Source organism: Topomyia yanbarensis, chromosome 3 (genome assembly GCF_030247195.1).
Source record: "Topomyia yanbarensis strain Yona2022 chromosome 3, ASM3024719v1, whole genome shotgun sequence".
NCBI lineage: Eukaryota > Metazoa > Arthropoda > Insecta > Diptera > Culicidae > Topomyia > Topomyia yanbarensis.
Window position 1 is genome coordinate 328,110,616 of NC_080672.1, and position 27,521 is coordinate 328,138,136.

At 40.0% G+C, this 27,521-nt stretch overlaps 2 protein-coding genes across 2 annotated transcripts; one reads left to right on the top strand and one right to left on the bottom strand.

The window, feature by feature from the left end:
* The first annotated feature begins 52 nt into the window (after positions 1–52).
* LOC131689996 (centrosomal protein cep290) lies at positions 53–26,174 on the top strand. Its single transcript, XM_058975427.1, has 13 exons — positions 53–296; positions 370–433; positions 9,400–10,504; positions 10,562–10,717; positions 10,771–12,299; positions 12,361–12,514; positions 12,571–12,799; positions 12,853–13,069; positions 13,127–13,509; positions 13,570–14,235; positions 14,293–15,063; positions 25,152–25,324; positions 25,397–26,174. The coding sequence occupies exons 1-13, from the start codon at positions 126–128 to the stop codon at positions 26,028–26,030; spliced, it is 6,252 nt and encodes a 2,083-aa protein (XP_058831410.1). The 5' UTR covers positions 53–125; the 3' UTR covers positions 26,031–26,174.
* LOC131689997 (charged multivesicular body protein 5) lies at positions 26,173–27,267 on the bottom strand. Its single transcript, XM_058975428.1, has 3 exons — positions 27,114–27,267; positions 26,798–26,949; positions 26,173–26,742 (listed from the first exon to the last, which is right to left on the bottom strand). The coding sequence occupies exons 1-3, from the start codon at positions 27,180–27,182 to the stop codon at positions 26,286–26,288; spliced, it is 678 nt and encodes a 225-aa protein (XP_058831411.1). The 5' UTR covers positions 27,183–27,267; the 3' UTR covers positions 26,173–26,285.
* Between the last annotated feature and the right edge of the window lie 254 nt (positions 27,268–27,521).

Here is a 27,521-nt window from a genome sequence, read left to right on the forward strand (position 1 = left end):
CGCCTTAGCAACGTCCTAATAATAACAAAAAAGGCCAAAAAGTGTTCATAGTTTGATATACAGTTGGTGTTTTTCACTGAAATCTTCATTTGATATTTTAAAGTATTTATAATTATTTTTCAACAATGGACTGGCGTTACATGTTATCCGTGTCACCACACAATGTGACCCACGATAGAACCGACGAATTGGCGGCGAATTTATCTGCTATTCCAACAGATCAAAAAATGGATAGCAAAGGTTGCAAAAAACTGTTTAGGCTTGCCCAGGTGGTACTACGCTTCCGTAATGAGCAGGTGCGTTGAATGAATGGTTTGGGTATTTACATTTTGTCAGCCTTAAACTTGGCCTGGTTTTCCCGGTCTACAGGTTACACAGTTGAAGGTGGAAGTCGACCGGTTGACGCGGCAGAACGAGCAAAGAGAAATGCGAGGTAAGGGTGGTACACATTCGTAAACTTTATCTGTAGTATTAGAGCTCCTCCAAGTATTTACTTTTGGGTCAAGTTGAAAACTTACGGAAATATGCCACCTGAAGTGACCGCTGCTGCGAAAAGTTCACGTGTCCTGAATGATTAAGCAGTCTCCGCTAAGGTGAATATACCTTTAAGAAAATATAATGATATGTTGTCCCGCAAATGTTGTAGAGCATTGTTTTGCAAACAGTTCTGCTAAAGACGCCATAAAGATTTTCAATACTTTCATGATAATAGTTTGTTGTACATGGATAATATCTAATAAATTATTTGAGTGAACGTTGTTTTTCAAATGGGGCGGGTATAGCGTAGTTGGTAAATCGATTGCCTTGTAATTAGCTCACCCGGGTTCGATTACCAACCCAGCACGCAAGGTTAGAAATTTTTCAAAAAGAGGTTTCTCTAACCCGAAAAGAGGAGAATAATCTTAAGATTAAAACCTCTATAATCAAAATAAAAAAAAAATTGTTTCAAATATTATTCATATACAGTAAAGACCTGAGTTTATCTGCACCCGATTTTATCAGCCCCCGATTTTATCTTCCCCCAATTTTATCAGCTTTTCGACCCGATTTTATCAGCTTCATATGAAAATTGATAGTTGATTGTTTGATGGGCTCTAGCAGACAAACCAAGTTGAATTCGAGTATATCCTTATTTGAGCTTACTTTTCTTATCTTAGAGATCCCAAACATGCAAAAAAAGCTTACTTTTCTTATCTTAGAGATCCCAAACATGCAAAAAAAAACATGCAATCCTAAAAATAAATCGGAAGGAAAACGTTCAACGCTTGCTACCGATTCGTTGTTTGCTATATAAAATTTGTTTAAATAGTTCAAAAACTACTTTAAATGAGAATCAACATTAATGATAAAACCTATAAATAGGGGCGTCGCACCTTTTCTTAAAGCCAGATGTGTGTAAGACGCAGTGCATAACAGACGTGCGTGGTCGTGAGAAGCTGCATCGGACGACCAATCAAATCGGCTACCACCGGAGAGAAGAAGAAAAACGTTGGTGGAGGTGCACAGAGGTCGGAAACGCCAAAAACTTCACTAGAGGCCAAACCATCGAACATATTCACAGGGTGTCTTTGAAGGAATTGTTCGTATGCATATTCCCCACAATCTGATAACGATTGAAATTATGCATGGCTTACTATGATCGAACGAAAGTTTTAGGAATGCTCATAGTGAAGAATTTCGTTGAAGAACTTGAGCTTGTAGGAGTAAAGGTTATCGATTTATAAGACGTTTTCTATGACAACCCCCTTAAATCTAGTTTTTTTCAATACAACTTTTTTCATTGTGACTTTTCGTGCAAACTATGTACAACACAAATGTGTAGGTATCAAAACTACATAATATTGTCGAAGACTGTATGTAAAAATACTCATTTCTTTCAAAGTTATTGAAGATGTTTACATTTTTTACACCAACTTCAACTACGTATAAGAAAGAAAGGTGCAAACACAAAATTCACAAACAGTCACTTTTTTAACTCTCTAAACGATGCACAATAAAGGTAAGAAGGTTTGGTGCGTGGCACTCTAGAACCCTATGAATAGGGTAAGCTTACTTTATCATGTTTTCTGACTTTTTCCATACAAAAATCAGCAAAAAAAATTTTTTTCGATTTTTTCCGTAAAATTTAATAAATAATGGTATGACATTCTTTTGTAAGCATTAAATTCATTATGACATGTCTATTTGAGTATATATTAGTTTGGAATCTCCAATGATATTAAAAACTTTACATTTTTGCTCCCACGTTTATAAAATCTGAAATATTCAGGTATAAGTGAAAATAATACTTGTAATTGAACATTGAACCAAGAATTTCAAAAATAGGGACAAAAAACATATTTTTTTGCTGATTTTTGTATGAAAAAAGTAAAAAAACATGATAAAGTAAGATAACGCTATTCATAGGGTTCTAGAGTGCCACGCACCAAACCTTCTTAGCTTTATTTTATATAGTTTAGAGAGTTAAAAAAGTGCCTGTTCGTGAATTTTGGTTTGCACCTTTCTTTCTTATACGTTATTGAAGTTGGTGTAAAAAATGTAAAAATCTTCAATAACTTTGAAACAAAGGAGTATTTTTACATACATTCTTCGACAATATTATGTAGTTTTGTTACCTACACATTTGTCTAGAACATAGTTTGCACGAAAAGTCACAACGAAAAACGTTTTATTAAGAAAACTAGATTTAAGGGAGTTGCCATAGAAAACACCTTATAAATCGATAACCTTTACTCCTACAAGCTCAAGTTCTTCAACAAAATTCTTCACTATAAGCATTCCTAAAACTTTGTCGAAGACACCAACTTTCTATTTCGTCAGTATAAAAAGTTAATTTTTTTAGTTCGATCATAGTAAGCCATGCCTAATTTCAATTATTTTCAGATTGCGGGGAATATTCATACGAACAATTCCTCCAAAGACATCTTGTGAATATATTCTATGGTTTGGCCTCTAGTGAATTAAGTTCACGTTTTTGGCGTTTCCGACCAATGTAAGGTGGTGGCGGTGAGAAGGCCAAAAAGCCAAAGGCTAAGACGCGCAAAAGGCGGTAGCAACTGCCACTAAAAATGCCACCAAAACATCGAAGGCTGCAGCGAACAAGCCAAAGACGCCAAAGCCAAAGAAGGCCGCCAAACCTGCCAAGAAAGCTGCCCGAAGAAAATAAGTAAATTCACGCGTCTCTAATGTTGCCAACAGTCCTTTTCAGGACTAACAAAATACTTGTAAAGAATTAGTGGTGCTTATTTTCCGTTAGTGCTGTTAATTGTAGATGGATTTTTGTCATAGTTGTATACAAACCGTCCTTAGGATGAATATATAATGGAAAAAGAATTTTATTAGGCAGTTCCTTTTATTAATTTCTATAATTAAAAATAATTATATAAGAAAATATTTTTCAAATTAATCTACAAAACCGAAGATTTTTGCAATTCCTTCCAAGATAATCAGTGAATGTGGCAACTCTACCACTAAGCGAAAGCTACACCGAAACGAATGATGAAAATATTTTCATTTATCGCACAAATGGATGGCCTTCCATCTGCAAAGAAAAGTTAATAAATAGGAACGCCTTGATGCAAAGCGCACTCATTCGGTATGAGCTGCGAAAGGGGAATGTTCATTTGTGTGTACGCAGTCAAACCATCTTCGGCAAGGTTTGAATCGTTTCAAAAGATTCTCGTCTTGTATCAACATAGTTATCTACAAACCGTCCTTATTAGGACGAATGAAAAATGGAAAAAGATGGGTTGGTAATGTATATGACATAACAGGGGTGTCGTGATCACACTTCGAAGTTATTTCAAATCTTGCAAAGCATAAATTGACATAATTTCAATGATTGTTCCTATATGAATAAAACGACAAATTTTCAGATTAACACGGCAATAACTTTGCAATTTATAGAAAAATTTTATATTTTTAGTTATCATATAATAACTGTCATCTCTTCTAAACAACTTAACCCTCTGCTGCCAACCAGTGGTTTTGCGGGGTTAAGGAGAATCACTGTAAAATGTCCAATACACGATTTTATGTTGTTACCTCCACTAAAACCACTTCTAAACACTCCCACCTGTCATAATGTAGATTGTCTGCTTGTTGAAATCATATGAAATTATTGACCTGTATTCAATGCGGAGAACGCGGTAATAAAATTGTTTTACTGAATAGATTAACGAACTGGAAAATTTAGCTGAGCCCGGTTAATCGAACCTAATGCGTAAAATTTAGCCATTTGAAAGAGATACAAGCAGAATTTTAAGAATATGATCATCGCGGTTATGTCCCGGACATTACCCGCCCCTAGGGTGACCATATCGAGCGAGTGAAAACCCAGGACAGTCCAAAAGGGACTACCACCCTCCATCCCTTTTAATCGATTGTGCCTTCTCCCCACGTGTTCGGCAGCTAAAACGTTCTATTCGGCAGTAAAACAGTTCTGGGGTCTTACAGGCATAGCTCAGCCAAAAAGTCTTGCATGAGAATTCGATCACTGAGCTCTTTTTTCGGATTTACACACACGCAGTTCCTGTTACATTACCATCAGCAAAAATCATCAATTTAGCGGATGATATGAAATATTCTGAAATCATCTGTGCAGCACCGGCGAGGGGTCATTCAAGTAAAGTAGAAACATCAACGGTCCAAAGTAACTTCCCTACACCATTCTTGATTTTAAGTTAAGTAGCTGGCAATCTCCAATGACAATCATTATATCTCGATCTGAGAACTATGATCGAAACAGCTACAAAAACTACCATTGATTACAAATTCCTCGAGTTTATCAATTGTTATATGAAAAATAGCGGATTGGTTGGTGTAAATAATATCAGTTTGAGCGCGACCTTCATACTCCCTGTTATGTAGGATGCTAGATTCGGCAGGATAGTAGCTGTTCAGCGTCCAGTGAAGCCATGTCAATTGTGGCTTAGGTACTGCTAACATTCACCCTGAAGTGGTTCCATAATCACCAGCTAGAGAAAGCACTCAATAAAATTATCCCACTATAGTTATTGATGTTTTGTCATTTCCCTTTTCATGGATTGGAAAAATGTTCGCGAATTTCCAGTAAGACGAAAAAATGCCACTGGAAAGAGAACCCAATTTAAGCCAGGAAGAAACTCTAGTTATCATTGTTTCATTGGCCAGAGATTGCTCCACAACTGGAACCATTTCGATTTGTTCGGCTGCCAAATTTCCTTGAAAACGGATCACACTGCCGTGATACACATAAGAGTCCCATTTACTATCGATTTTCTATACATATGGGGCTGTTATGCTTATCACGGTAGTACAGTTGTATGTACGAACGCCTCATGCTTTTTCTTTTCATTTTCCACGTAAGAGAAGAAAGTTGAGAGATTAAAAAAGACATCGGATTGTACAATTGAGGGATACGAGTATTTAAAATTTTGTTTGTCGTATTTTGCTTGAGGGTGAATTTACGTTGCAATTATGGTTGCGATCGGTCATAACAGCGATCTGAGGCAGAGAAAATAAAGTGAAGACTCAGTAAAGAAAAATATTTTAGGCTTACAGGACAAAAACCAGGACAAATCAAGCGTTTTCCTTGACTTCCCAGGACACCAGGACAGTCAGTGAAAAAACAGGACATGTCTTGGGAAACCAGGACGTATGGTCACCCTAGCGGCCCGTCCCTAGTTTTTCGCTAAGCGTGATTCATTTCTGTACGCTAGGAAAAAGATTCCGATAGTTGTTTCGAGAGATTTTAACATTGATATTTCAAAGCAAGAAAATATGACATTTGTTCATTTCATGAATCAATGTCTCAACGAGCTTAGAATCCAGCGCATCCCCTATCAACGCAGACGCCAACAACAAAGGTTCTTTTCAGAACCACCATTATTATTATAAAGAATAACTTGAAACATTCCCACACATTTCATTTAGTATCATTCGATTTGAATTAGAAGTTAAACGAGTAATCACGACACTCCGTTTATGTCCTAGACATTACCCACTCCTTTTTTTTAAATAAATGCATATTATATGCATTGTTTCGCACTGTATAAGTAGGTGTGTTTTAAGTATTTGTAAAATATAACGCTGTTTTTTCCATTTCATATAGATTAATCCACGTATGATTGTATATATCCAAACACATAAAATATGTGCGAGTTTTGTTGGCATCAAATAACTCAATTGATGTTTGACAACCCGGTTGTCAACGACTACTCGACAAAATTAATACTTTGACCGACCATACCCGTGAAGAGAGTAAACGTATTCGAGTGCGAATCAGTTGTAAACTTAGAACGGAAAACTGGGACTAGGCAGGCTCATATGGCCATGATCGAAAGGAAATGTGAAGAATCCATTGCCTTCTGCTGATAGGAGTTGGACTTTTCACCCAAGTTTACCTTATGGTCGTTGATAGAATATAACTCATCATCATGTTTACCGCCGACGCCACGAATTATATTGCACACTACATTTTCAATGTTACCGTGGTCGTGTCCTGCACACAACCCCTTACTTTTTTTGAAAGGGGTCCACGGCTGGAAGTTTATCTCCCGTAAGTTTTGACCTAGAGCCAAAAACTAAAATTTTTCTGATTCCTCATGTCAAAAGTAAGCGACGTACGGTATTTGATTTTTTACGCGAAATGTTGTACTTTTGAGTGAAAAAAGGCCGAAAATGTCATGAAAATCGACACAAAATTGTTGATTAAAAAAGTCAAGCAATAAAATAATAAAATCCTGCGCACGTCGCTGGAGAAATCAAAAATCATTTGTTTGAGTTATATTTCCGGCCAGCTCAAAAAAGTGATTTCGAGAAAAATGCGGTTAAAGTTTTCAGTACACACGAGATATACATAAGAGGCGTTGCGGCAGAATTGAAAATTTGAACATTAACGTATTGTTTTCGTATTCCATGTTTTGGGATATCATTTTTAGCTTCCTAAAGCACATTTTATAGTCTAAATAGAAAATCGATTTTTTTAAATTCTACGGTGGTGTAACCCCTTAAATAAATAAAAAAGTTAATTCCTCAAGCAGTTGCAATTTTTGTTTAAATTTTGTGCGACGGTTGAAAAATTTCGCGTCTTACGCGTTAGACTGCTGCGTTCACTTTCTCATATAACAATGGTGGAAGATCGTTCGCAATGCTCCCACAGCCGGCTATTTGCAAATTACCTTTGTTTAGAAAACATAGGTTACTCTCGCTAGCCGGCTGCCCAGAGTTCAACAAATACTCAAAAACTAAACAAGATCTTCTCTTCTTCGAAAAACCGTGTTCTCCCGTTGTTGCTGTTGAGATTTTAGTATGGTTTGGATTGGTAAGAATTCCAGCTTATCGTTTCCTAAGCAACACTTATTGAATACTTTACGGTGACGTCACAAATGAACTCCAGTGTTCATTTTTGACCGTTCGATTGTACTGTTTACATGGACTTCTTTGCGTTTTCCTTCGAGCGAATCTAGTCGTTCACAAAATTTTCTAAGTCCATGTAAACAGTACAAGTGAATTTTCAAGAAAAGTGAGGTTAACTGTATCAGTAAAGAACCTAATTAGATAATCAGCAGTGAAACATGATGATGTCAGTGGGCAATCCGTCAAAATCATCATCACAACGCAACACGGCGCAACGTGTAATCCAATTGTGTATCCGAAGTTTTGGTATTCCATACATGCAGGAAGCGACAACTCAATGATATGCTGTTTTTTCTATACCAGAGTGGTAAAAAGGTATAAGCTTTATCAGGAGGATGCATTATCCCTCGGGAGTAAAGAATACAGGCTAGTTAATGTTTTGTGTGGTCATTTTCCATTCATACCTTTTTCTTATACCTCCCTTTTCCTCTTCATCAGGAAAATTGTAAGACGGCATGGCCAGGTCAAAATCTCCGATTAATAGGGGGAACATGCCAATCGAGCCAATATTTCTAATTCCTTATTCTGAATGCACCAGACTGACGCTAGTCCAAAATAGGAAAAACTGCTTGGTAACACCTCAAAGCCACTTCTACTTTGGGATATCCCGTCTCCCGTTGTGTCTATCAACTCTAGGCATTACATGAATTAATTTTATACACGCACGGAAAACATCCGTTCATAAATTCATGAACAAAAGGTCACGATTTCGTGAACTGAACGATTTACGAAAACCGTGACCAAGTTCCTGAAATTATGAATAATAAACCTCGTATACAAGAAACTATTTGTGTTTTCTGAAAACCAGTTCGCCCCGAATATATATACATGGCGTTACATTAGAAAATTTGGTTGGGTTACTGTTGTTGTTCCCTGGACATGTTTAGTTTTTGTTGTGATTATTGTTCATGATTTAGGAATACACAGTCGACAGTCAAACGTTGTTATTGATTTCAGGATCTTAGTCGCGATGTTCGTAATTTCTTTTCACTTTATCGTGATATTTAGTCATGAGTAGAGTGATTCATGATTTCAGGATGTTTGTCAAGATTTTAAATATTTTTGTCACGATTGTGTGATTTGTGTTCATGACTTCAGGATTTCGGTCGCGATTTTTGTAACTTCTGGTCATGTTATCGTGATATTTTAGTCATGAATAGAGCAATTCATGTTCATGATTTCAGGATCTTAGTCAAGATTTTAGATATTTTCGTCACCAGTCGTGTGATTTGTGTTCATGATTTCAGGATTTTTCAGGATCTCTCAGGATTGTTATCATGATATTTTGTTTTAGAGCTTACTTTCAAAAAGTAATATAACTAATGTTCATGATATCAGTAGTTTTTTCATGGAATTCGTAAATTCTCTTCGCCTTATCGTGATCTATTATTTTTTGGTTATTTACGGTTTTTTTACTCGGTATAACGTGACAATATGAACTGGATAATAAAAATAAGACTCATTCGCGATATCTGGTTTTGAACTCTTTCACGGATATTGGATTGTGACTAATATAATAGGGATCATGAATTAGTTCACGAGGATTGAGAGGATTCATGAATAAAATTCCGAATTTCGTGAAATAGTTCACGAAAAAAAAGCCAGAATATTTTGATTTTGTGAACTATATCTATGAAAAAATCACGAGTCAATCTTTGGTTTTATGAATAATGTTCATAAAGTTGTGAACTAGTTCGCGTACACAATACAAAAACAAATATTTCCACTAATGAAAGTGTTATACGAACGTTACTGAAGGTAAATTGAACATAATTATAAAAGCTTTGATTTTTGTTCATGGTCCTGTTTTCGTAACGTAAAAACGTGATTGTTCCAGAATTCATGGCACTTTATTCACGATTTTGAGAACAATTTTTTTGCGTGCGTTGAACTAAACTGACTACGAAAAACATTGTCGCATATTTTCCAGCTATGTTCATAGATGTTAATTAAGAAATGTGAACATATTTTACCACTCTCGATTACCCCAAACCATTTCAGACTCTTCGGCAGAGGAACTGTTCCGCGAACAGATAAATGAACTGAAGCGCACCGTCGAAAAGCTGGAAGTGGAGAAACACGCAAACCGTGCGAAAATTAAGGATATGACGGAAGAAATCGTTTCACTGCAGCGAAAACTTGCCGAAAGTAGTCATTTCGGCAGCGAGGGTGAGGATTCGCCAGATGCTCTATCGGAGATTGATCGACAGCAGGAGCTGTACAACAATATCAGTATGAAAAACAAGCACATTAAGCGCCTACTGCGGGACATAGAGGATCTGGACAGACGGAACAACTTTCAGATTGATACGATCAACAGTTTGCAGATCAGTTTGAACGATGCGACGAAGAATTTGACCGCATTGACGCATCAGTACGAGGAGTCGAAGATAGTGATAAGAGACCAAGGAAATAGGTTGGAAGAAGCAAGCGAAAAAATAAAGAAGCTAGATGAGGAGGTTAGCATGTTGGCAGAGGAAAAAACTAGATGCGAAGATGACTTGGAAGATTTTGCAAAGCGGTTGGAGGCAAAGACTACACAATGGAAAGCGGTATTGGCTACGAAACAAGGTGAAATAGAGGAGCTGCAATCAAAGTACTCGGCCTTACTGGAACAGTTTCCGGGTTATGACATCGAAAGAGAGCGAAAAGAATTCAAACAGATGGTATCGAGGCTCAGTGAAAAGGACCAGATTATAGAACAGTTAGAACAGAAGATAACAATGCTTTCGCAGGAAATTATTGCATCAACGGAGTTGATGAATAGAATATCACAGGAAAAAGAAAGCACAGGTAAAGAAGCGGCCAAGGTAAGTCAGTGTTGTGAGGAGAGTCGCGTTTCATTGGATAAGGCCCACAAACGATGCGAGGAGATGCAGGAGATACTCACGAGTGTGGAGGAAGACAACATGTTGAAGTCAAAGCAGGCTGTGGAAGCAATTGAGGCGTTAAGAAGATACGAAAGTGGAGAGGATGGACTGTCGAGCTCGTTGAAGAAAATCAATAGGCTTCATGAGAAGGTCAACGTCAGAGATAAGCAGATACGGGAGCTGATCGCAGAAATAAATTTGGCAAATGAAATAGCATTGGAGAATGCTGTGCTTAGGTGAGCTTGCAGATACTGATCGTTTTTAACGATAAGTAAGCACGTTTTACTTTGTAGGAAACGATTAGGAATTAGCGAAGATGAACCGATCCCTACTCATTCCGTTCTGTCCAAACAGAGAAAAATTGAGAAAGTGAACGAAAGGCTTGCACTTAAACTGCGTGCTTCGGAGGAAATGCGTCTTCAGTTAAAGCTAGAGAAGAATGATTTGAAGTAAGTTTCTTTTTTAATTTGAACAAATTCGAAATTCATAATTTATGATTTAGGAGAAAACTGTTTCAAATGTCACAATCTCTGGGTAGTCAGAGAGGATCGGACAAAGAGAAAAGTGATGAACTGGTTTTGGAAAATGGAGAAACTGTCAAAGACAGCGAGCTGGTATCGGTCGATGTTGAGGATGAGTCTAAAATTAGTGATCTTGGGGCCGTAAAGTTTTGCGAGAAGTGTATGAAGCAGTACAATATTGTCGATAGCATGAAATATTGCAAAGCGTGCATCTTCCGACAAAATTTCAACTATTGCGATGGGTGTATAAAAAAACTGAAGGTCAACTTCAACGAAGATGAAGCTTCCAACAGTAGAGGTGATCAACGTATGGAGGAGCTAGAGAAGAAATACACAGCAGTCGAAGAGGAGAATGAAAACTTAAGAATAGGAATGCATGAGATACTACAAAAGCTGCGAGATTACGATGCTATGTCCAACCATCTAACGATTGACACGACAACCCTAGAGAAGCTAATTAAGGCCTTGAATGCAAGAAGTTCCAGTGAGTGGTTTCAATCGGAGCTGCAATTACGAAAGGAACTTTTGGAGAGCAGAGAACGATTCAATCTGAAAAGTAAGCAAAGCACACTTTCGTTGACCAGTCGAGACGATTCCGGAAACGTGTGTGACGATGAAGACAATATCGTGGATATCGATCAGGGAATAGCTGCACAACCAGATTTCAGTGAGCAAATTCTGCTGAAATCGGTGGAAATTGACCGACTTAATGAACAGTTGGAACTATTGAAAGAAGAAAGGGATAATTTGCTTAAATCGAACGATGAATTGCAAGTCACAAAAAATCTGTATGATGAATTGCTACAATTTACCAGAGCAACAGATAACGAAAAAGATACACTACTGGTGAACACTCTGGATCGATTGAAACAGATTGAGTCGAACATCTTCATATTCCAACGGAAGATCGATTTCCTAAAAGCGGAAAACGATAATATGTATAATACGATGCGATCGCTTAAATTGGATCACCTGAATGTTTTGCACGGACTAAAGTTCGAGCTGGCTCAAAAGACTGGAGCTCTTAAAAGGTTAGAGCAATCAACACACAATACTGAAACGCACAGTAGTAGTCAGGACTCGGAATCCGTTGAACGATTAGAGAAGGAAATAGAACGGATGAAGCAAGAAACGACAAACTTTTACACTATTTTTTTGAAAAACATTCCCGAGGTTGACAGGGAGCATCTGCTAGACTTCGAGTACGATAGCTTGTCCCGGTTTGGCTTGGTTGAATCTAATTTGACCGTAGACTTTATGCCAAAAGATGAGTTTAAAAGAATCAAGCATCGACTGGCAGCAGCCGAAGAGGACTTGAAAAGGCAACATATCAAGGCTGGACATTTGGGAGACCTTTTAAGAATATCACAAGAACAGATTCAATCGCAGCAATCTTTAATATCGAAATACTCGGATGAAGAGATTAGCTTAAGGCATTTAGTAGCAGATCTGCAGAGTTCGTCTAATGAGAAGTACTTGCTGGTTAAAACCCAGAAGGAGTTGGATGCTGGTAAGTAAAGCGGAGATAAAAAAAAACATCAAAATTTTTTCTTTTAATTCCGAGTTTTTAGCTAGGGAGCAAGAAGAACTACTCAAATTGGACAATGCTAGAATGAAACAATCCCTATTAGGCGAAACGGCAAAAATAGACAAATTGAAGCAACAACTAGTGGAGCAGGAGTTAGACTTCATAAACCAACAGAAGGATAATAACATTAAAATAAAGTAAGTTTACTTGTGGGATTCATCGAAGAGCAATTTTATGAAGTTCCAATTTTAAGGTTTCTGACACAAAGTGTAAAAATTTTACACGAGAATTATAACTCGTTTACACCAACCTATGCCGTGACGGATTTTGTACAACAATACACAAAACTGTTGGAACAGAAAAGAGAACTGTACCAGGAAAAAATCCGCACTCAGAGTCAAAGTCGAGACGAAGAATATGAGCGGTTGTTTGCAAGGCTACGGGACAACCTAGAGAATAGCCAAATTCAGGATAAAATTAACGTAATCAACTTAATCATTTTAATGACACCATTAACAACTTGATCCTATTTTAGTTGATAAAGTTCGAAAGTCAGTGCGAATACTTAACGAAACAGTTAATCCTGTCACAAGAGCAAATAGAGCAATTCCAACAGGAAAATTTAGCTCTTAAACTCAGGGAAGTAGAAACTACAAGACACTGGGATACAATCGAGCTAATATTCAATGGCGAAGCGAAGGCAAACAAGCGGAATGATATGTTCTTCGATAAAGAAATACAAGTATCCGTCGGTAAGTACATGCAGATTGGTACAGTAATCATCGCTCAACTTATCATTGTCCACACAGAAATCAGCCACAAATGTATCAACACAATACCGATCATTGATGGCAGTCTGGCGGAAATACCTCGACAAGGTACGCCTCCATCGAAACCGGCAGCCAAACAAGCCGTGAAAGAAACTGGTCAGATGACGGATCACGTAGAAGAATCGACAGGAACCAGTAGCGTAGCACAGAAATCACTTGAATCACAGCTAAAACAAGCAATGATGTTGGCTTCGACCAGAAGTGCACTGCTGCTGGAAACGGAAAGCCGTCTAACCGAATGCCACGGTAGGATCAAACTACTCGAGAAGACTTTGGAAGATAAGGAGGTGCAGTTGAAAAAGGAAAAATCCAGTCATACTGAAGCCAGTGGAGGCGATACAATGGGAGACGGTGTCCTTAGTGTAAGATCCCCGAGGTCACCGGCAATTCGGCATGTTTAACTGAGACCATTTTCTTTTCAGTCTACGATAGGATCCTTGCAGAACCTTCTCCTGCAAAAAGATACTACATTATCCAAGTATCAGGAACTATTGAGGAATGAACGAGAGGAACACTCAAAATCGTACGACGAGAACATCTCTCAGATCAGATCACTGAAGAAGACGGTCGATGAATTGGAACAGAAGCAGTACGATAAGCAGAAAGAGGTAGACAATCTGACTACTCAGTTAAGAGATTTGAATGAGAAGCGAGCACAGCAGGAGGCGGATGCAGCACAAGTTACCAAAACTGTTGGAGCAAGTTCCAACAAAACGGAACTTGTTTATACGGACAACATAATAGAGAACATTTATGAGCTAGATCAGAAGAAAGAGGATGAAATTGAAGCACTTAGAATCCAATTGAAGGTTATGGAAAATAAACTCCTCAATGCGACTGGAGAAACCAAATCGTTGCAAGGCCAACTGAAAGAGAGCACTGCCAAGGAAAAGAGAATTGAGATGACATTACGAGAAAAAGAAGCAGATATTAGAATGTTGAATGAAAAACTTACCAGGGAGTATGACGATCTAAAAGAGTTCACTGATAATGTGGCTACTGCGCAGGAAGTAGAGCAATTGAAAGAAATGCTGGAGGATAAGGATCGACACATACAGGATCTCACGGAGACGCTTAGTCAATTCCATGTAAGTTGTAATGAATTTACTCTCTCTAGCAAATTTAACTCAAATACGTGTTCTCAGGATGATCAACAACGGTTTATGACCGATACTTCCCTACACTCGGCAGAACAAGTTTCGCAGTTGAGCGCAGACCTGAATCGCAGCGAGGCATCTAACCGTGTTCTCAAAACACAAATCGATGCTTTGAAACGACAAATAATCAGTATCCAGCAACGCGAAAAACAGTCTCGGGACCTTGTGAAAACCCTGAAGAACCAGCTGATCAAGCGACCGGTGATAGCGATGAAGCAAGAACGAATACCCACCCCAAGAGAGGACCAGCTAGTTCGAAAGGTTCAGCAACTGGAAACGGAACTGTTGGACACAAAAGACGAACTGCGCAAACAGGTCAGTATCAATGAAAATCGCCGGGCGAAGAATGCGGCGGAGCTGGATCTGTGGAACAAACAAAAGCGTTGGCAACAGATAGCTGACAAACTGAAAATTCAGCTGAAGGATCGTGAGACTGAACTGGAGAAGTTGAAGGTTCACTTTAATTCAGCAAAAGCTGCCATTGTTCGCATGGAGCGCGAGAAAGCAATGGTTGAGGGCCGAAGCCTTCGAGGAATTAGTGCGGGATCAGGTGCAAGCGGTAAATTTGGTTCTGCGAGTGATAACAAGTACACTACAGCAGAGTCGCCAGACTGTTGCACGAGTGAAAGCACAGGTTCAGACGGAGCAAGCCCAGAGCTAAATACGTTTGCCCAGAATAGTAAAGAGATCATTGATGCGTTGAAGAACCGGATCGAATCACAGCAGCGAAGGATCATCGCAATGGAGCTGGAGCGGAAGGTAAATGTTGATCCTTTCTCTTCGACTAATATCAATTTGTAACATTTAATTTTTTTAAGTAGAATAGTACCTATTCAAAAATTTCGACTGAGATATTTTCCCAGTTTTCAAAAGCGAGTTCGATCAGTACAAACTTCCGTTGTACTGATCGAAATCGCTATATTTTTTCACTATCTGATCGGAAATATGTGCACGTATATTGTATTTGATTCCGTAAAATGTACGTCTATTATAGACAACGAAAATAATGTATTTTGTAAAGATGGTAATTATCTGCGCTGATTGGTCCGTACAATTCAACCAAGCAGCGAGCGTTGCTAGGATTGCCTCTTTGTTATCCAATGAACTTCGCCAGGTATAAAAACGGCACATAAGAAAAAAATCGTCAGTTTGATTTCTGACCTGTAGCTGTAACAACGTAGTAGCTGTTACGTTTTGTGTCAGCTCAAACTCTTCGGTTGGAATATGTGCAATGACTGCCGCCAGGCATTATTCCATCCAATGATACACAGGCGTGCCAATTTCATGCATACGATGATCGGCACACATCACAGAAAAAGCAGAACGCTCTTTTTTCGGAGTTGAATAAACTTGCTCTTTAAATTACTCGATGGGGGGCTCAGATAAATTCATCATTTGGTTAATTTTCTTTTGGCAAGCGGTAGCGCGATTGACCATTTGATTAGCATTGGTTGTTGTGTTGTGTGAAGGAGATGATTTTGGCTTATTGGATACTGATATATGTTTCTGTCGTTGATTTGATACTCAAGGTAAACTGGTACAACTTTTTACATATCATCTATGTATATGCTGCTATAAGCACAGTTTAATTGTATAACTGCTGCATGTATGACGGGATTTGTACATCCACATTAAGACCGGTTTTTTATGTTCAGCTAAATGATTTTACTTATTTCGTAGTTTAACTAGTGAAATACTCCATTAAAAGTAATGTCCTGGCACGACATTCGTTGTTGGTTATTATCATACGTAACAGTTGCAGGGTTATTGCGAAAACTTCACGCTAAGAAACCTGCTTGGTGAAGGTTTGAACATATTCGGCCCTATTCTGCGCGGCGTGTGACGTAAGACGACTAATCTCACCTCACTCTAAGTGACTTTTCTCACCCAATTCTGAAGAGTCACTTCGGGTGACGTGAGACGCCCATTTAACCGCAATGGAGAATCTCACCTCACTCGAGTCGACTCTCAGAATAGGGTGAAAAAAGTCACGTAAAGTGAGGTGAGTTTAGTCACCTCACGTCACACGCCGCGCAGAATAAGGCCGATTATGTATAGGGCATTCGGCTTAACTCTAATGCTGACATTCCACGCGCAAATGCCCTTCTGCTTGCTCTTAACAGTGAGATCAATTTACAGTAAGTCAAAAAACTATTTGTTAACGTATTTGTCCCTTAATTTACTTGATTTGTACTTGTCATGCTTTAAAGTGGTGTATTTCTAATAAAAAAATATTCAGCAAGACGAATGCATTTTGTTCCCACTATACATATGTGTAATGAAATATTCAATAATCAGGGCCGGTGGGTAATGTGGGTAGTAATGGTAGTACTATCCACTTAAAATAATCGAGTTGGTAATTACCCAGTCGAAACTTTGGAACAAACCTAACATTAGAATTTTGCCCCGCATGTGTCTCGCATGCACTTTTGAAATTTTCGAGGTATGACCAAGAATCCATTTACACAAACGCGTCGCAAGTGATTTATGTGAATGTTTTGCAAACTTATGTAGGGGTAGACGGGGTAAAATACACCACTAAGAAAATATAATCATAACTTAGCTATAGTCCATCAATTGGGAGAATTTCATTAATGATATCATCAACATTTTACTCTGAAATCACAATCGCTTTGCAAAATATTCAGGAACATGAAAAATATTCAATTTTTCAAAACAACAACAAAACGCACCTGGGCCCCCCTAAAATGCACCACAACAACGGGGCACAACATATATCACCACAACAACGGGGCACAACATATAGCAAAAATTGCAGCATTCGAATTAACAGTATTCTACTTCACTTCTCACTTTTTTTTGATTCTAACGACATTCAGTTGGCTAGAGATTACAAAATAGTGACATATACATTTATGTGCAGTACTCGTCGAATTTTCACGCGTTCATGTGTGCAACTTTCCGTACATTTTTTACGAGTTTCCCGCTGTTCCAGTATATTATGTAATAGTGGACTGCGCACCGCCACACTGGAGTCGATAGCTGTTCCGTGGTCAACAGCATCTGTTTGAGATCTCGAATGCGAACTTTGCATTTTCGGCGGCTTTGACAGATGTACACTGCAATGCAGTCAGTGCAGGGGTTCGGTTGGAACCTTGTCCTTAAGGTTGCACAAGAGGCCTTTCAGCGTGTTACCACTTTGGTTTTCATTTTCAAAACCATTTGGCTGTATCCTGTTTCAACATTGTTTATGTTTATGTTTATTACCTTCACCAACAGGCCCCTTGGCACCAATGGTGGTTGCTTAAACTAATTACATTTCAAAATTGCCAATATTTTCGCTTTTTTCGAATTTCGCGTCCGGTTGAAGTCAAAGGCCATCGCCACACTGTTGAAAATTCGCTGGAGTCCGGTAACAGCGCTCTGGCAGTTGGTTCTCCTGAACGGAACTCACAGGAGAGAGTTATTAAAGGGCGAACACGAAATTATTGCGACACCGAAAATGTCATGCCAATTTTCTTATATTGTTCAAAATCAAACCAAAATTTTAGGGTAGTTTTATACATATATTTACTTCAAAAATTAAAAGAAAAGTTAATCGATGGAGCCTTCAGTGTAAAATTGAACGCATTTTCGCTTGATGCCCTCCATCAAAGTCTTTACAGTGTCATCCGGTACCAGTTTCTCAGTTTTTTTTCCATTTTCTTAACATGTCCTTCTCGTCTTTGACTGTCTTCTTGCTCTTCCGAAGTTCCCGCTTCATCATTGCCCAGTACTGCTCCACCGGGCGCAGCTCCGGACAGTTTGGCGGATTCATGTCCTCATACCACTCCAGGACACTTTTAGAATAGTGGCATGATGCCAAATCTGGCCAAAATAGCGGAGCTTTGTCGTGCTGCTGCAAGAACGGCAACAGGCGCTTCTCGAGGCACTCAGATTTGTAGATCTCGCCATTTACTGTGCCCTTTGTCACGGCTCACTACTCAGTCCGCAAGAGCAGATGGCCTGCCAAATGAGATATTTGGAGGCGAACTTCGACATTTTCTTCTTCTTAAATTTGTCGTCCACATAGAACTTGCTCTTGCCGGTGAAAAACTCCAACCCCGGAATTTGCTTAAAATCGGCTTTTATATACGTTTCGTCGTCCATCACACAGCAGCCATATTGTGTCAGGATCTTCTCGTAGAGCTTCCGTGCCCGAGTTTTAGCCGTCGATTGTTGCCGCTGATCGCGGTTTGGGAAGTTCTGTACCTTGTATGTATGTAGTCCAGCTCTCTTCTTTGCATTCTGGACGTAGCTCTGCGACATGCCGATCTTTTTAGCCAAATCACGGCTTGAGACGTTGGGATTTGCTTCAATCATCCGCTTCACCTTTCCCTCCGTCTTTTTGTTCTCCGGTCCCGGTTTTCTTCCAGCTCCTTTGCCGTGGTCCAACGTCAACCGCTCCTGGAACCGCTTCAGCACTCTGGATACGGTTGAATGGTGAATGTTCAACATTTTTCCCAACTGCCGGCGCGACAGGTCAGGAAATTCCAGGCGTTTGGAAAGAATTTGTTCTCTCGACTCGCGTTGGTTCACCTCAATTTTCGTTGAATCGAAAAACACGACTTCGAGTTTGACAGCATGTAAACAATGCACATCAATGAGAAAGTGTGCAAAATTTGGTTGATTTTTACCCAATGGTAAAAAAGTTATGCCCTGTTGAATGTGTCGCAATAATTTCGTGTTCACCCTTTACGTAGAGTTCGAACGCGGGCTTGAAGATCCAGACGTCCGAGGGTTGTAGGGCAATCCACTCCGGCAGAGAGTAAGTCCGAGACGAACAGGGCTCGAGAGCATCCCTCAGAATGCTAAGTGTATCGAGATGTATCAACTGGCAACGGTTTTCATAGCTCGGCAGTTCGAATCTGTTTCGCCATGGGAGATGTCGAAGGGCGAAGCGTATGAACCGGCGTTGGACAGCCTCGATTCTGTCAATCCCGTTCTGGTAGTACGGATTCCAAACAGCAGAACAATATTCCAACGTTGAGCGGACCAACGCGCAATAAAGCGATTTAAGACAGTATACGTCCCTGATGTTTTTCGCTAGTCGGAAGATGAACCCAAGCTGTCTTGATGCCTTAGCTACGATGTATGAAGTGTGTGGTTTGAACATTAGTGCCGAATCCATAATGACTCCGAGATCCTTGATGTGAGAGTGTCTTGGAATGGTCGTGTCGAAGAAATGGTAGTTAAACTGAGTCGGATGGCGTTTCCACGTGAACGTAACGATTGAGCATTTACTCGGGTTTAAAACCATTCTGTTTAGATCATACCACGTACTAAAGCTCTCCAGTTCCCTCTGAAGTAGCTCGGCATCGGTTTTATCCCGTATTTGTCGAAAATTTTCATGTCGTCGGCGAAAGAAAGGCGGGATCCTTCCATCGTGGTATTGACGTCTTTAAAGTAGAGCAGGAATATTACTGGACCGATATGGCTTCCTTGTGGTATGCTGGATGTAGCGAGGAATGATGCAGATAGACAGTCCCTAATGCTGATTTGGGGTTGGCTTCCATCAAGGTAGGAACGAAACCAGCGCAGAAGTTGTCCGTGAATGCCGAGTTTGGCCAGTTTCGCTAATGCGATATCATGGTTGATTTTGTTGAAGGTCGCAGATAGGTAAATGTAAATAGCATCGGTTTGCAATCCGTCAGCGAATCCATTGAGTACATATGATGTGAAGGAGAGCAGGTTGATCGTTGTTGATCGTTTAGGCATAAAACCGTGTTGGTCGTCTGTAATGTAGTGCTTGCAATGGAAGAAAATAGGGTCTAAAACAACCAGCTCGAATACTTTCGATACGGCATTTAAACACGAGATTTCCCGATAGTTATCAATGCTCGATTTGTTTCCTTTTTTATGAACTGGAAATATGTGAGCTGCTTTCCAGCGGGAAGGGAATGTTCCAGTAGTGAGGGATAGCTCGAAGACTCGCCGAAGTGGTTCAAGAAACCTGCTGATGAACTCTTTGGGTAAAATCGAGGGAACGCCATCTGGCCCCAGGGAACTAGATGCTTTCAGTTTGGAATTTGCTACAATAATGGTAGCATTATCGACACAAATTTGGTTAATAGTTAGTCCTAGAGAAGGAGTTGAATTGGCGGGTACAGCGACTTGTTGTGGTGGAAGGCGCTCGAAAAACTCCGCCATTTTTCAGCCGATTTTGATAGATAAATACAATTCTGAAACGCCATTTAGTGCCATTTTAGATATTTGTCGATTTACACTAAAAGAACGTGCTTGGAATATGAAAATGCTGTGGTAAGAATGATTGATACAGAGCCCGATAGCCTTTGCTCGAGCGATTTACCTACTCGTAGAATTTTCGTAACTCTACAGATGCTCCATCGCTTCGGTATCCGATCTTTCTGAAGGGATTCTGAATCTATATTCGAACTGTGGAAGGTGCGAACATTGGTGATGTCGGAGAAGAAACTTCCGTTCTTTAGAACGAGGTCGATGTAGATCTCAGTTTGTTAACCAGGTGAACTCAAGAGTGGCGTTCACGTCGCTGATGAGGAGCTTTACATTCTGCCGCGGGCTCCAAATGCGTGTAAAATCCTTCTTTCTCGTTCCCGAATCACGCTAAGCGAGGGCAATGCACGTTGACGATGCTGTAGTTGTAGAAATGGCCGTTGATCCACACACATCCTTTTGCTGATCGTCCGCTACTTGATTACGCGTTGGCGCATCTTGCCCAGCCTACAAAGCGAATTCCCAACTCGTTTGTTGTGCCGTCGTTCTAATAGAATGTAACCGCTCGATGCCCGCTTTTAAACACATTCCGGCCCGCCAAGCAAAGTTCCTACAATGTTACGGCTTTCAAGTTGTGAATTTTCAGCTCATCTTGTAGGATTCGTTGGAACCCAGAGAAGCAAAGTGACTTGCAGTTCGATGTGCCAAATTTTCAATCATAGTCCTTTTTTCGTTACGTAAACTTTGGCCGATTGTTCCAATCCGCCTTTTTTCCTGATTCTTCGTAATATGGTGTTTTCTGGGCAGCTTGTTGGGTTTGGCCCAACCTCCTGTCTCGTCGAAGGACAGCTATGCGGGGTTTCTTTGCCACCTCACGTATTCAGTTCTGTCTACGGTAAGGCTATAGCGTCCATACCCACTCGCACCTTATCATTTCGCTTCTACTGCAGAAGACGGTAGTACCCAGTCGATGCCGGCCTACAGATTAAAAGTCATCAATAGACGCACAGGGAAGCATAAGATAGGAGCTTGGAAACACTGGGAAGTAGTCACCATTTGACGACCAACCTTCGAAGTTGGTTTCGAAATTATGTGACCGTAAGAAAAGTTTTCGAACATATATTCCACTTTAAAAGTGTTTTATCTTTGATTTTATAACATTTAATAAAAGAAAGTTATCTATGAAGATATAAAAGGTATTGTTTATTATTTTTTCTCAGTTGTAGAATGGAACGGTAACTGATGAGCTGCTTTTGTTTCTGAACTTTCAATTTTTTTCAAGGGTATAACCTCAAACTTTGAAGATTTTTTTTGCTGGGCCTGAGAGTCTAGTCTTTTCTACCAATTGACTCAGCTCAGCAAAGTGGGACAATGCCTATTTATTATCGAGAAGGAATATTCAACACACGCAACTGCCTGCTGGCTCGTGGTAGTGTACGATTTTTCCTGCAGAAGTTTTCAGTAAACCTACCGACTAAACCTAAACCGCTTGTTCCTCCCAACCCTCATCCTTCCGGGGCCAGCGTTACGTATTATTTCAGGAGGAATTGTGCTCTTGTTCTTTTTGTTTTGTGTTATTCGTTCGTGTTTTTTCCATTGCAGCTATTTCTTACTTGCTGACCAATCTTCGTGGTATAACTAACCTGTTCAAATATCGTCATCAGCCGTGACGCGGACCCACTCGGAGGTGTAGACCATAACTACTTACATCTCTTTACTACTCGCTTTGCAGGATTTCTTATCGTTCTTGGCGCTACTCGTTCCTATTTATCTGTTAGCTGCAGCTGAGAGTTCTTCGATGGCAGAATTTCTCTCGATACAGATACTCGTCTTCGAGAGCCATTTAGCTTTCAGCCAATCCGACAATGAGATGATCGGTGGTCAAATATCTCTAAGCAGCGCTAACCCGATTGTTTACGATTTCGTGTTGTTCGTTTGCTGTTTTTCCTCCGTAACTGCTGTTGCTAGCTCGTTATCCGACCTTTGCTGTGTAACTGGTCTACTCACAACTGTTGCTAATATCGATACTAGTCGACAAGTGAACCGATCCGGAGACGCCGACTAACTTGACTTACATCCTTTCACAGCCGCCCTCGTCGGGTTTCTTCATCGACTTGTTTCTAGGGTGATCGAACTCAAGTGACATTTTAGTGTCAAAACAGCTGGCTGCATATTTTTTTCTGATCAGGGGAACCGTTTGAAACCCCAACAACCCCCCTCTTGCAAACGCGTCTATCCTCTAGTATATGTATTCCTAGCTTTAAGATAGTTGTAAAATTTTCCATCCTAAAAAAGTAAAACTAACAAACACGACGTCCTGAAAGATGAATTCCATGAGCAAGACCTACGGAGAATTCTCAAAACATGACCAAGTAAAACAGATCGGGAGGTAGGAACTCTTTCGTCCGGTTACTGGCATGAAAAGCTTCCACTTAACCACCCACGACAACAGCCTTAAGATGATAAATCTCACTGCAGCCAGAGGCAGCAGGGAATGAGGGTGTTGTAGAGGATTATGCCCGAATTCTCGACAAACAAGGCGAAGATCAACCCACTAGAGAAAATTAATTTTACGCATCGTGTCAACAGGTACAACAGCCACGTAAGTGTTGAACATCACACGTGGAAACCATCGGAATGGCTGCTTTGATGCTGAGTGCCACAGAACGACGAACGAGAAAAGCCAGACTATAAGCTGAATGCTTGCAGCGACTACACGTCAGAACAGGGAACGATATGCTGAGGGTAGTCGACAAAAAAACTTCATCGGCGTAAGAAACGTGGACACGAAGAAAAGAGGCACGGATTGATAGAATTTCCATCAAAACGTCAATCCCAATTGAATTGTCAATCCAAGTTTTTTTTTCCATTACACCATCAATACTTTGTCAATACTTTCCATGGCCGCTATTGAGGCAGCTTGCTAGTATAATGACCCATACCCTTAAGTTTAAATCTTCTTACCCTTTTGTAATTCCGGCCGATGGAAGTAGGCCAGCTGGAAACTGTCCAAGGCGGAATCCCGGCTGACGGAAGTAGACGAGCTGGAAACTGTCCAAGGCGGGGACGTAGAGAGGAGGAGATACGCTGGCTACACATCTTCTGCTTCAAGATGTTTCGGCTTCTCCTCTAGACATTTATTCGACAGCTCAGCTAGTTAGCCGACTATGTGCAGTAAGGTTTAATCGATTAATTTGACACATGTAAAAGGTTAAGTCGAGTGTACATTTATAGATTGTAATAAATTTAGCTATTCGAAAGAATTGCTATCAAATATTACAATCGTATACACGACAGCTGAGAATGATGCGTGGAAGTTTTACAAAACGAACAAAAACATGAGGGGGAAAGGCACCCCGACGCCGTTCATGATTAACGATCGGTACAGGAATCTATTGACAAGTCGATATTTTGAATGGACAAACGAGTAGAGAAAGCACGAACAGAATAAGGATTGGAGATGATGGACAAGCTGTGGATCCATCCACACTAGACGAAGTGTGAAAGGCTATTCGGAAGCTGAAAAACGATAAGGCCGTTGCATGGAATCCCGCCAACACTTCTAAATGTCGCGATTGATCGCCCTTCAGATTGGTTGGATACTCTTATATGCCTTATCTCCAAAAAGGATCACAAGCTCCAGTGTAATAACTATCGATGTAAAATGGTCGGTAATGCCGCCTAGAAGCTACTCTCTCGTATTCTGTTTATCACCAAAGTGAGCTTCAAAAAGGACGATCGACGACGAACCAAATGTTTAACCTGTGACAAATTCTGAATACATTGGAATACAACTTGGGGATTCATCATCTATTTGGGGATTTCAGGACGGCGTACGATTCAATGAAACTGCCTGTAAACTCTGACAAGACAAAGTATATGATAGCTAATAGAAAACGAATCAGTCCGAACGATGTGGGTTTCGAGATGTAAATCGATGGAGATTGTCGACGAATTTATATATCTTGGAACACGAGAGACACATGGTAACGATGCTACCCGCGAGGTAAAACATCGTGTTGCGGCTACGAACAGACTTTCTACGGTTTACGTGGTCAGCTAAAGTCCCGTAGCCTACAGACGCTAATAAAACTTGCTCTGAAAAATCGCTGATGCTCCCTGTTGCTATGTACGGCAATGAGGCATAACCGTTAAATGAACTGTATAATTGGCGGTACAGTAGAAAACGGAGGAGCATAATACAGCAACATAGACAACGAGTTGTATCAAGTATACAAATATGCTGACATTGGAACGCCACACTTTAGTGGACTGGACATGTAGTGCGAATGTCGGAAGAGATACCAGCTAAAATTATGCCCAGAGAACCTGGAAGAGTGGTAGGTAGACGTGTCTATCTTTACCGTGACACGTCTACCTTTATCAGGACACATGTTAGTGAACTCGGGTGATTCGTAGTTATTCTGCCTAAGCTCGACCCTCATTAACAGAAGACAAAGATTAAGCCCGTACGATATTAAGCCTGTTCTAATGACCCTGCAACTTCTAGTTATCCGATCTGTTTACTTCACATCCTTGCTCTCACTTGAGTACTATGGCTCTAATTTTCATAACTTTCCCTACCCAGTATTCTCTAGCTAATTGAATGTCGTTAAAATGTAAAAAACTAAAATTAACTTTCTTTATACCAGGGATCCAATTCAATGACCCATGAATTGGAAAGAATGCAGGAAAAAATATCCAGCTTGGAAGCTCAAAATATTCGCCTGGAGGCAAAATCACTTCAGCTACAACTGGACAACGACATGTTGCGACAAAGTAACGAATCTGACCGGTTGAGAAGTCAAACTAAGCACTTGGAAGAGTAAGTAATGCTTTTTAAATATCATTTAATTAATGCCATCTTTTGATCCCCTGCTTTTCTTTGACCAATAAGCTACATCATCGTTCTGAAGGAAGAACTAACGAAGGCAACTACTGGATGTCCAGAAACGATCAATTTCGACAACTTGTGCCAACGGTGCGCTCGTTCCAACGTTGGAGGCACAGCTACCACCAGTGAGCTAGCAAGTTACAACGCTAAATTGGAGCAAACCGTTATAGCACTGCGAAGAGTTGTTGAAAAGCTCAAAGTCGACAATAAACAACTCAAGGAGGTGAAACCTAGCTCGGCAACTAGCTTAAATGGCAAAATGTCGATAGAAGCTGTTAAAGAAAATTACGATCGTTTAAAAAGAGAGCATGACAAACTTCAGCAGAATTACAACGAAGCTCTGAATCGAGTTGCAGCACTTCAGGTTGAGGTCGAGTTGCTTTCGAGTGCCAATTGCCCACGTTGCTATCCTCGGGAAGAGAAACAGGATTTACCCGAGGAAACTGAAGAGGGTAAAGCAAAAAGTGAAGAATTGAAGGAAAATCTCGAGAAGAAAACACAACTGTTAGAAAAGGCAAAACTACTGCTTACTAGAGCAGCTGCTAAAGAGCGATACTTGAAGGAGCAAATTTCATTACTAAGACGAAAATGTTCAGATTTGCAGAACGTACCTGTTATCGACGAGATCAGCGAGTAGAATAATTTCTTCAGCAATGGCAAGCTGATGGTTTTCTTCATTTGGTTGATATTTCGTGGTTTGTTCACTCATTCCAACAATCACTATTATATCGTACGAATGTCACTTTCACTGAACGTGATTTTAATAAAACATAAATGACTGAATTTCGTGCAGCTAATTATTTCACATATCGTTAAACCTTACTTCTAAAGCATACAAAACAGAACAAAATAATGTTTTGGATTGACAAAAACATGGCTTAGTGAACACTGTTTACGAGGTTTTCACTTGTGCCGGAATCTGCGGCAAACCGAACTCATCCACTAAGATACCGTCCTTATTGGTGACACTGTCCGCACCTGGTTCCTTGTCTGGTGCAGCCGGAGCTTTCACCACATCGTCCAAATAGCTAGTGTCATCGTCTAGCGCAATCTCATCACCCAGTGCATCAAGTTCCGCTTGCAACTCATCATCGTCTATCTCCGGCATTCCGTAGGCACGTCCCATTGCTTCCTGAACCTCATCTGCCTGTTCTAACATATCAGCCATGTCATCCTGTATGTCTTCGATCTCTTCAATGTTGATCTTTTTGAATTCTTTCTTCATCGACTTCATGCCATCCTTCATAGCAGCCACTGTATGATGAGTGTCTTTAAGCGTTTGGGCTGCAAAATTTGCCTGTTCCATGTTGAATGACTGATTGCGAAGGTTCTCCACCTGATTTTCATATCTGAAATGGCGATGCACATCATAAAACGAATATAAATATTTCGGCAAACACTTACTGCTTACGCTGCTTCAGCACACGCATCGCTTTTTGCTTGACGGCATTTTTGGCCGGCCCCTCACGCATTTTCGCCATTTGATCCTTATATTTCCGCAGTTCGACATCGAGGGTTTTAATTTTCTGGTCAACCGTGTCCGCCCTGGCGTCGACCTGTTTAAAAATATCGGAATATTAGTTAACAGTACAATTTTAAATCTTGGAAGCGGAATTGAATTTCTCAGCTGAACATGGAATTTGCCAGATGAGTCATGCTGGAACGCTATGTAAAATCGATCCATTGTTCAACATAATGGCAGATTTACAAACATGCTTACCCCTTGTATGCAATCATTGATGCTTGGTCCGGGTTCCTTGGGTTTGGATTTTCCGAAAAGTCGATTCATTTTTAGTAAAAACTACAATTCCTTGCGCTCACGAAAAATTTATTAAAACTTTGTTTTTCTAGCGTCTTCAACTAAATAAATAAAATATTACTGTCAGAAAGAAACGTCTAATTCAGACGTCTATAGACAGGGATGCCGACTTTCCTGATTTATGATTTTTAAACATCGATGATATTTTTAAACATCGCATAGAGGAGTAACTGGGGTCAAATCCTGGCCAAAATTATTAAATAATTTTGTTGCTGCTATTCGAGGGGAACGACACTCCTTGATTTGTTGATGAAATGAACATAAAATTTATATTTCTGAACGGATTGATAAAGATTTACATTAGTTAGT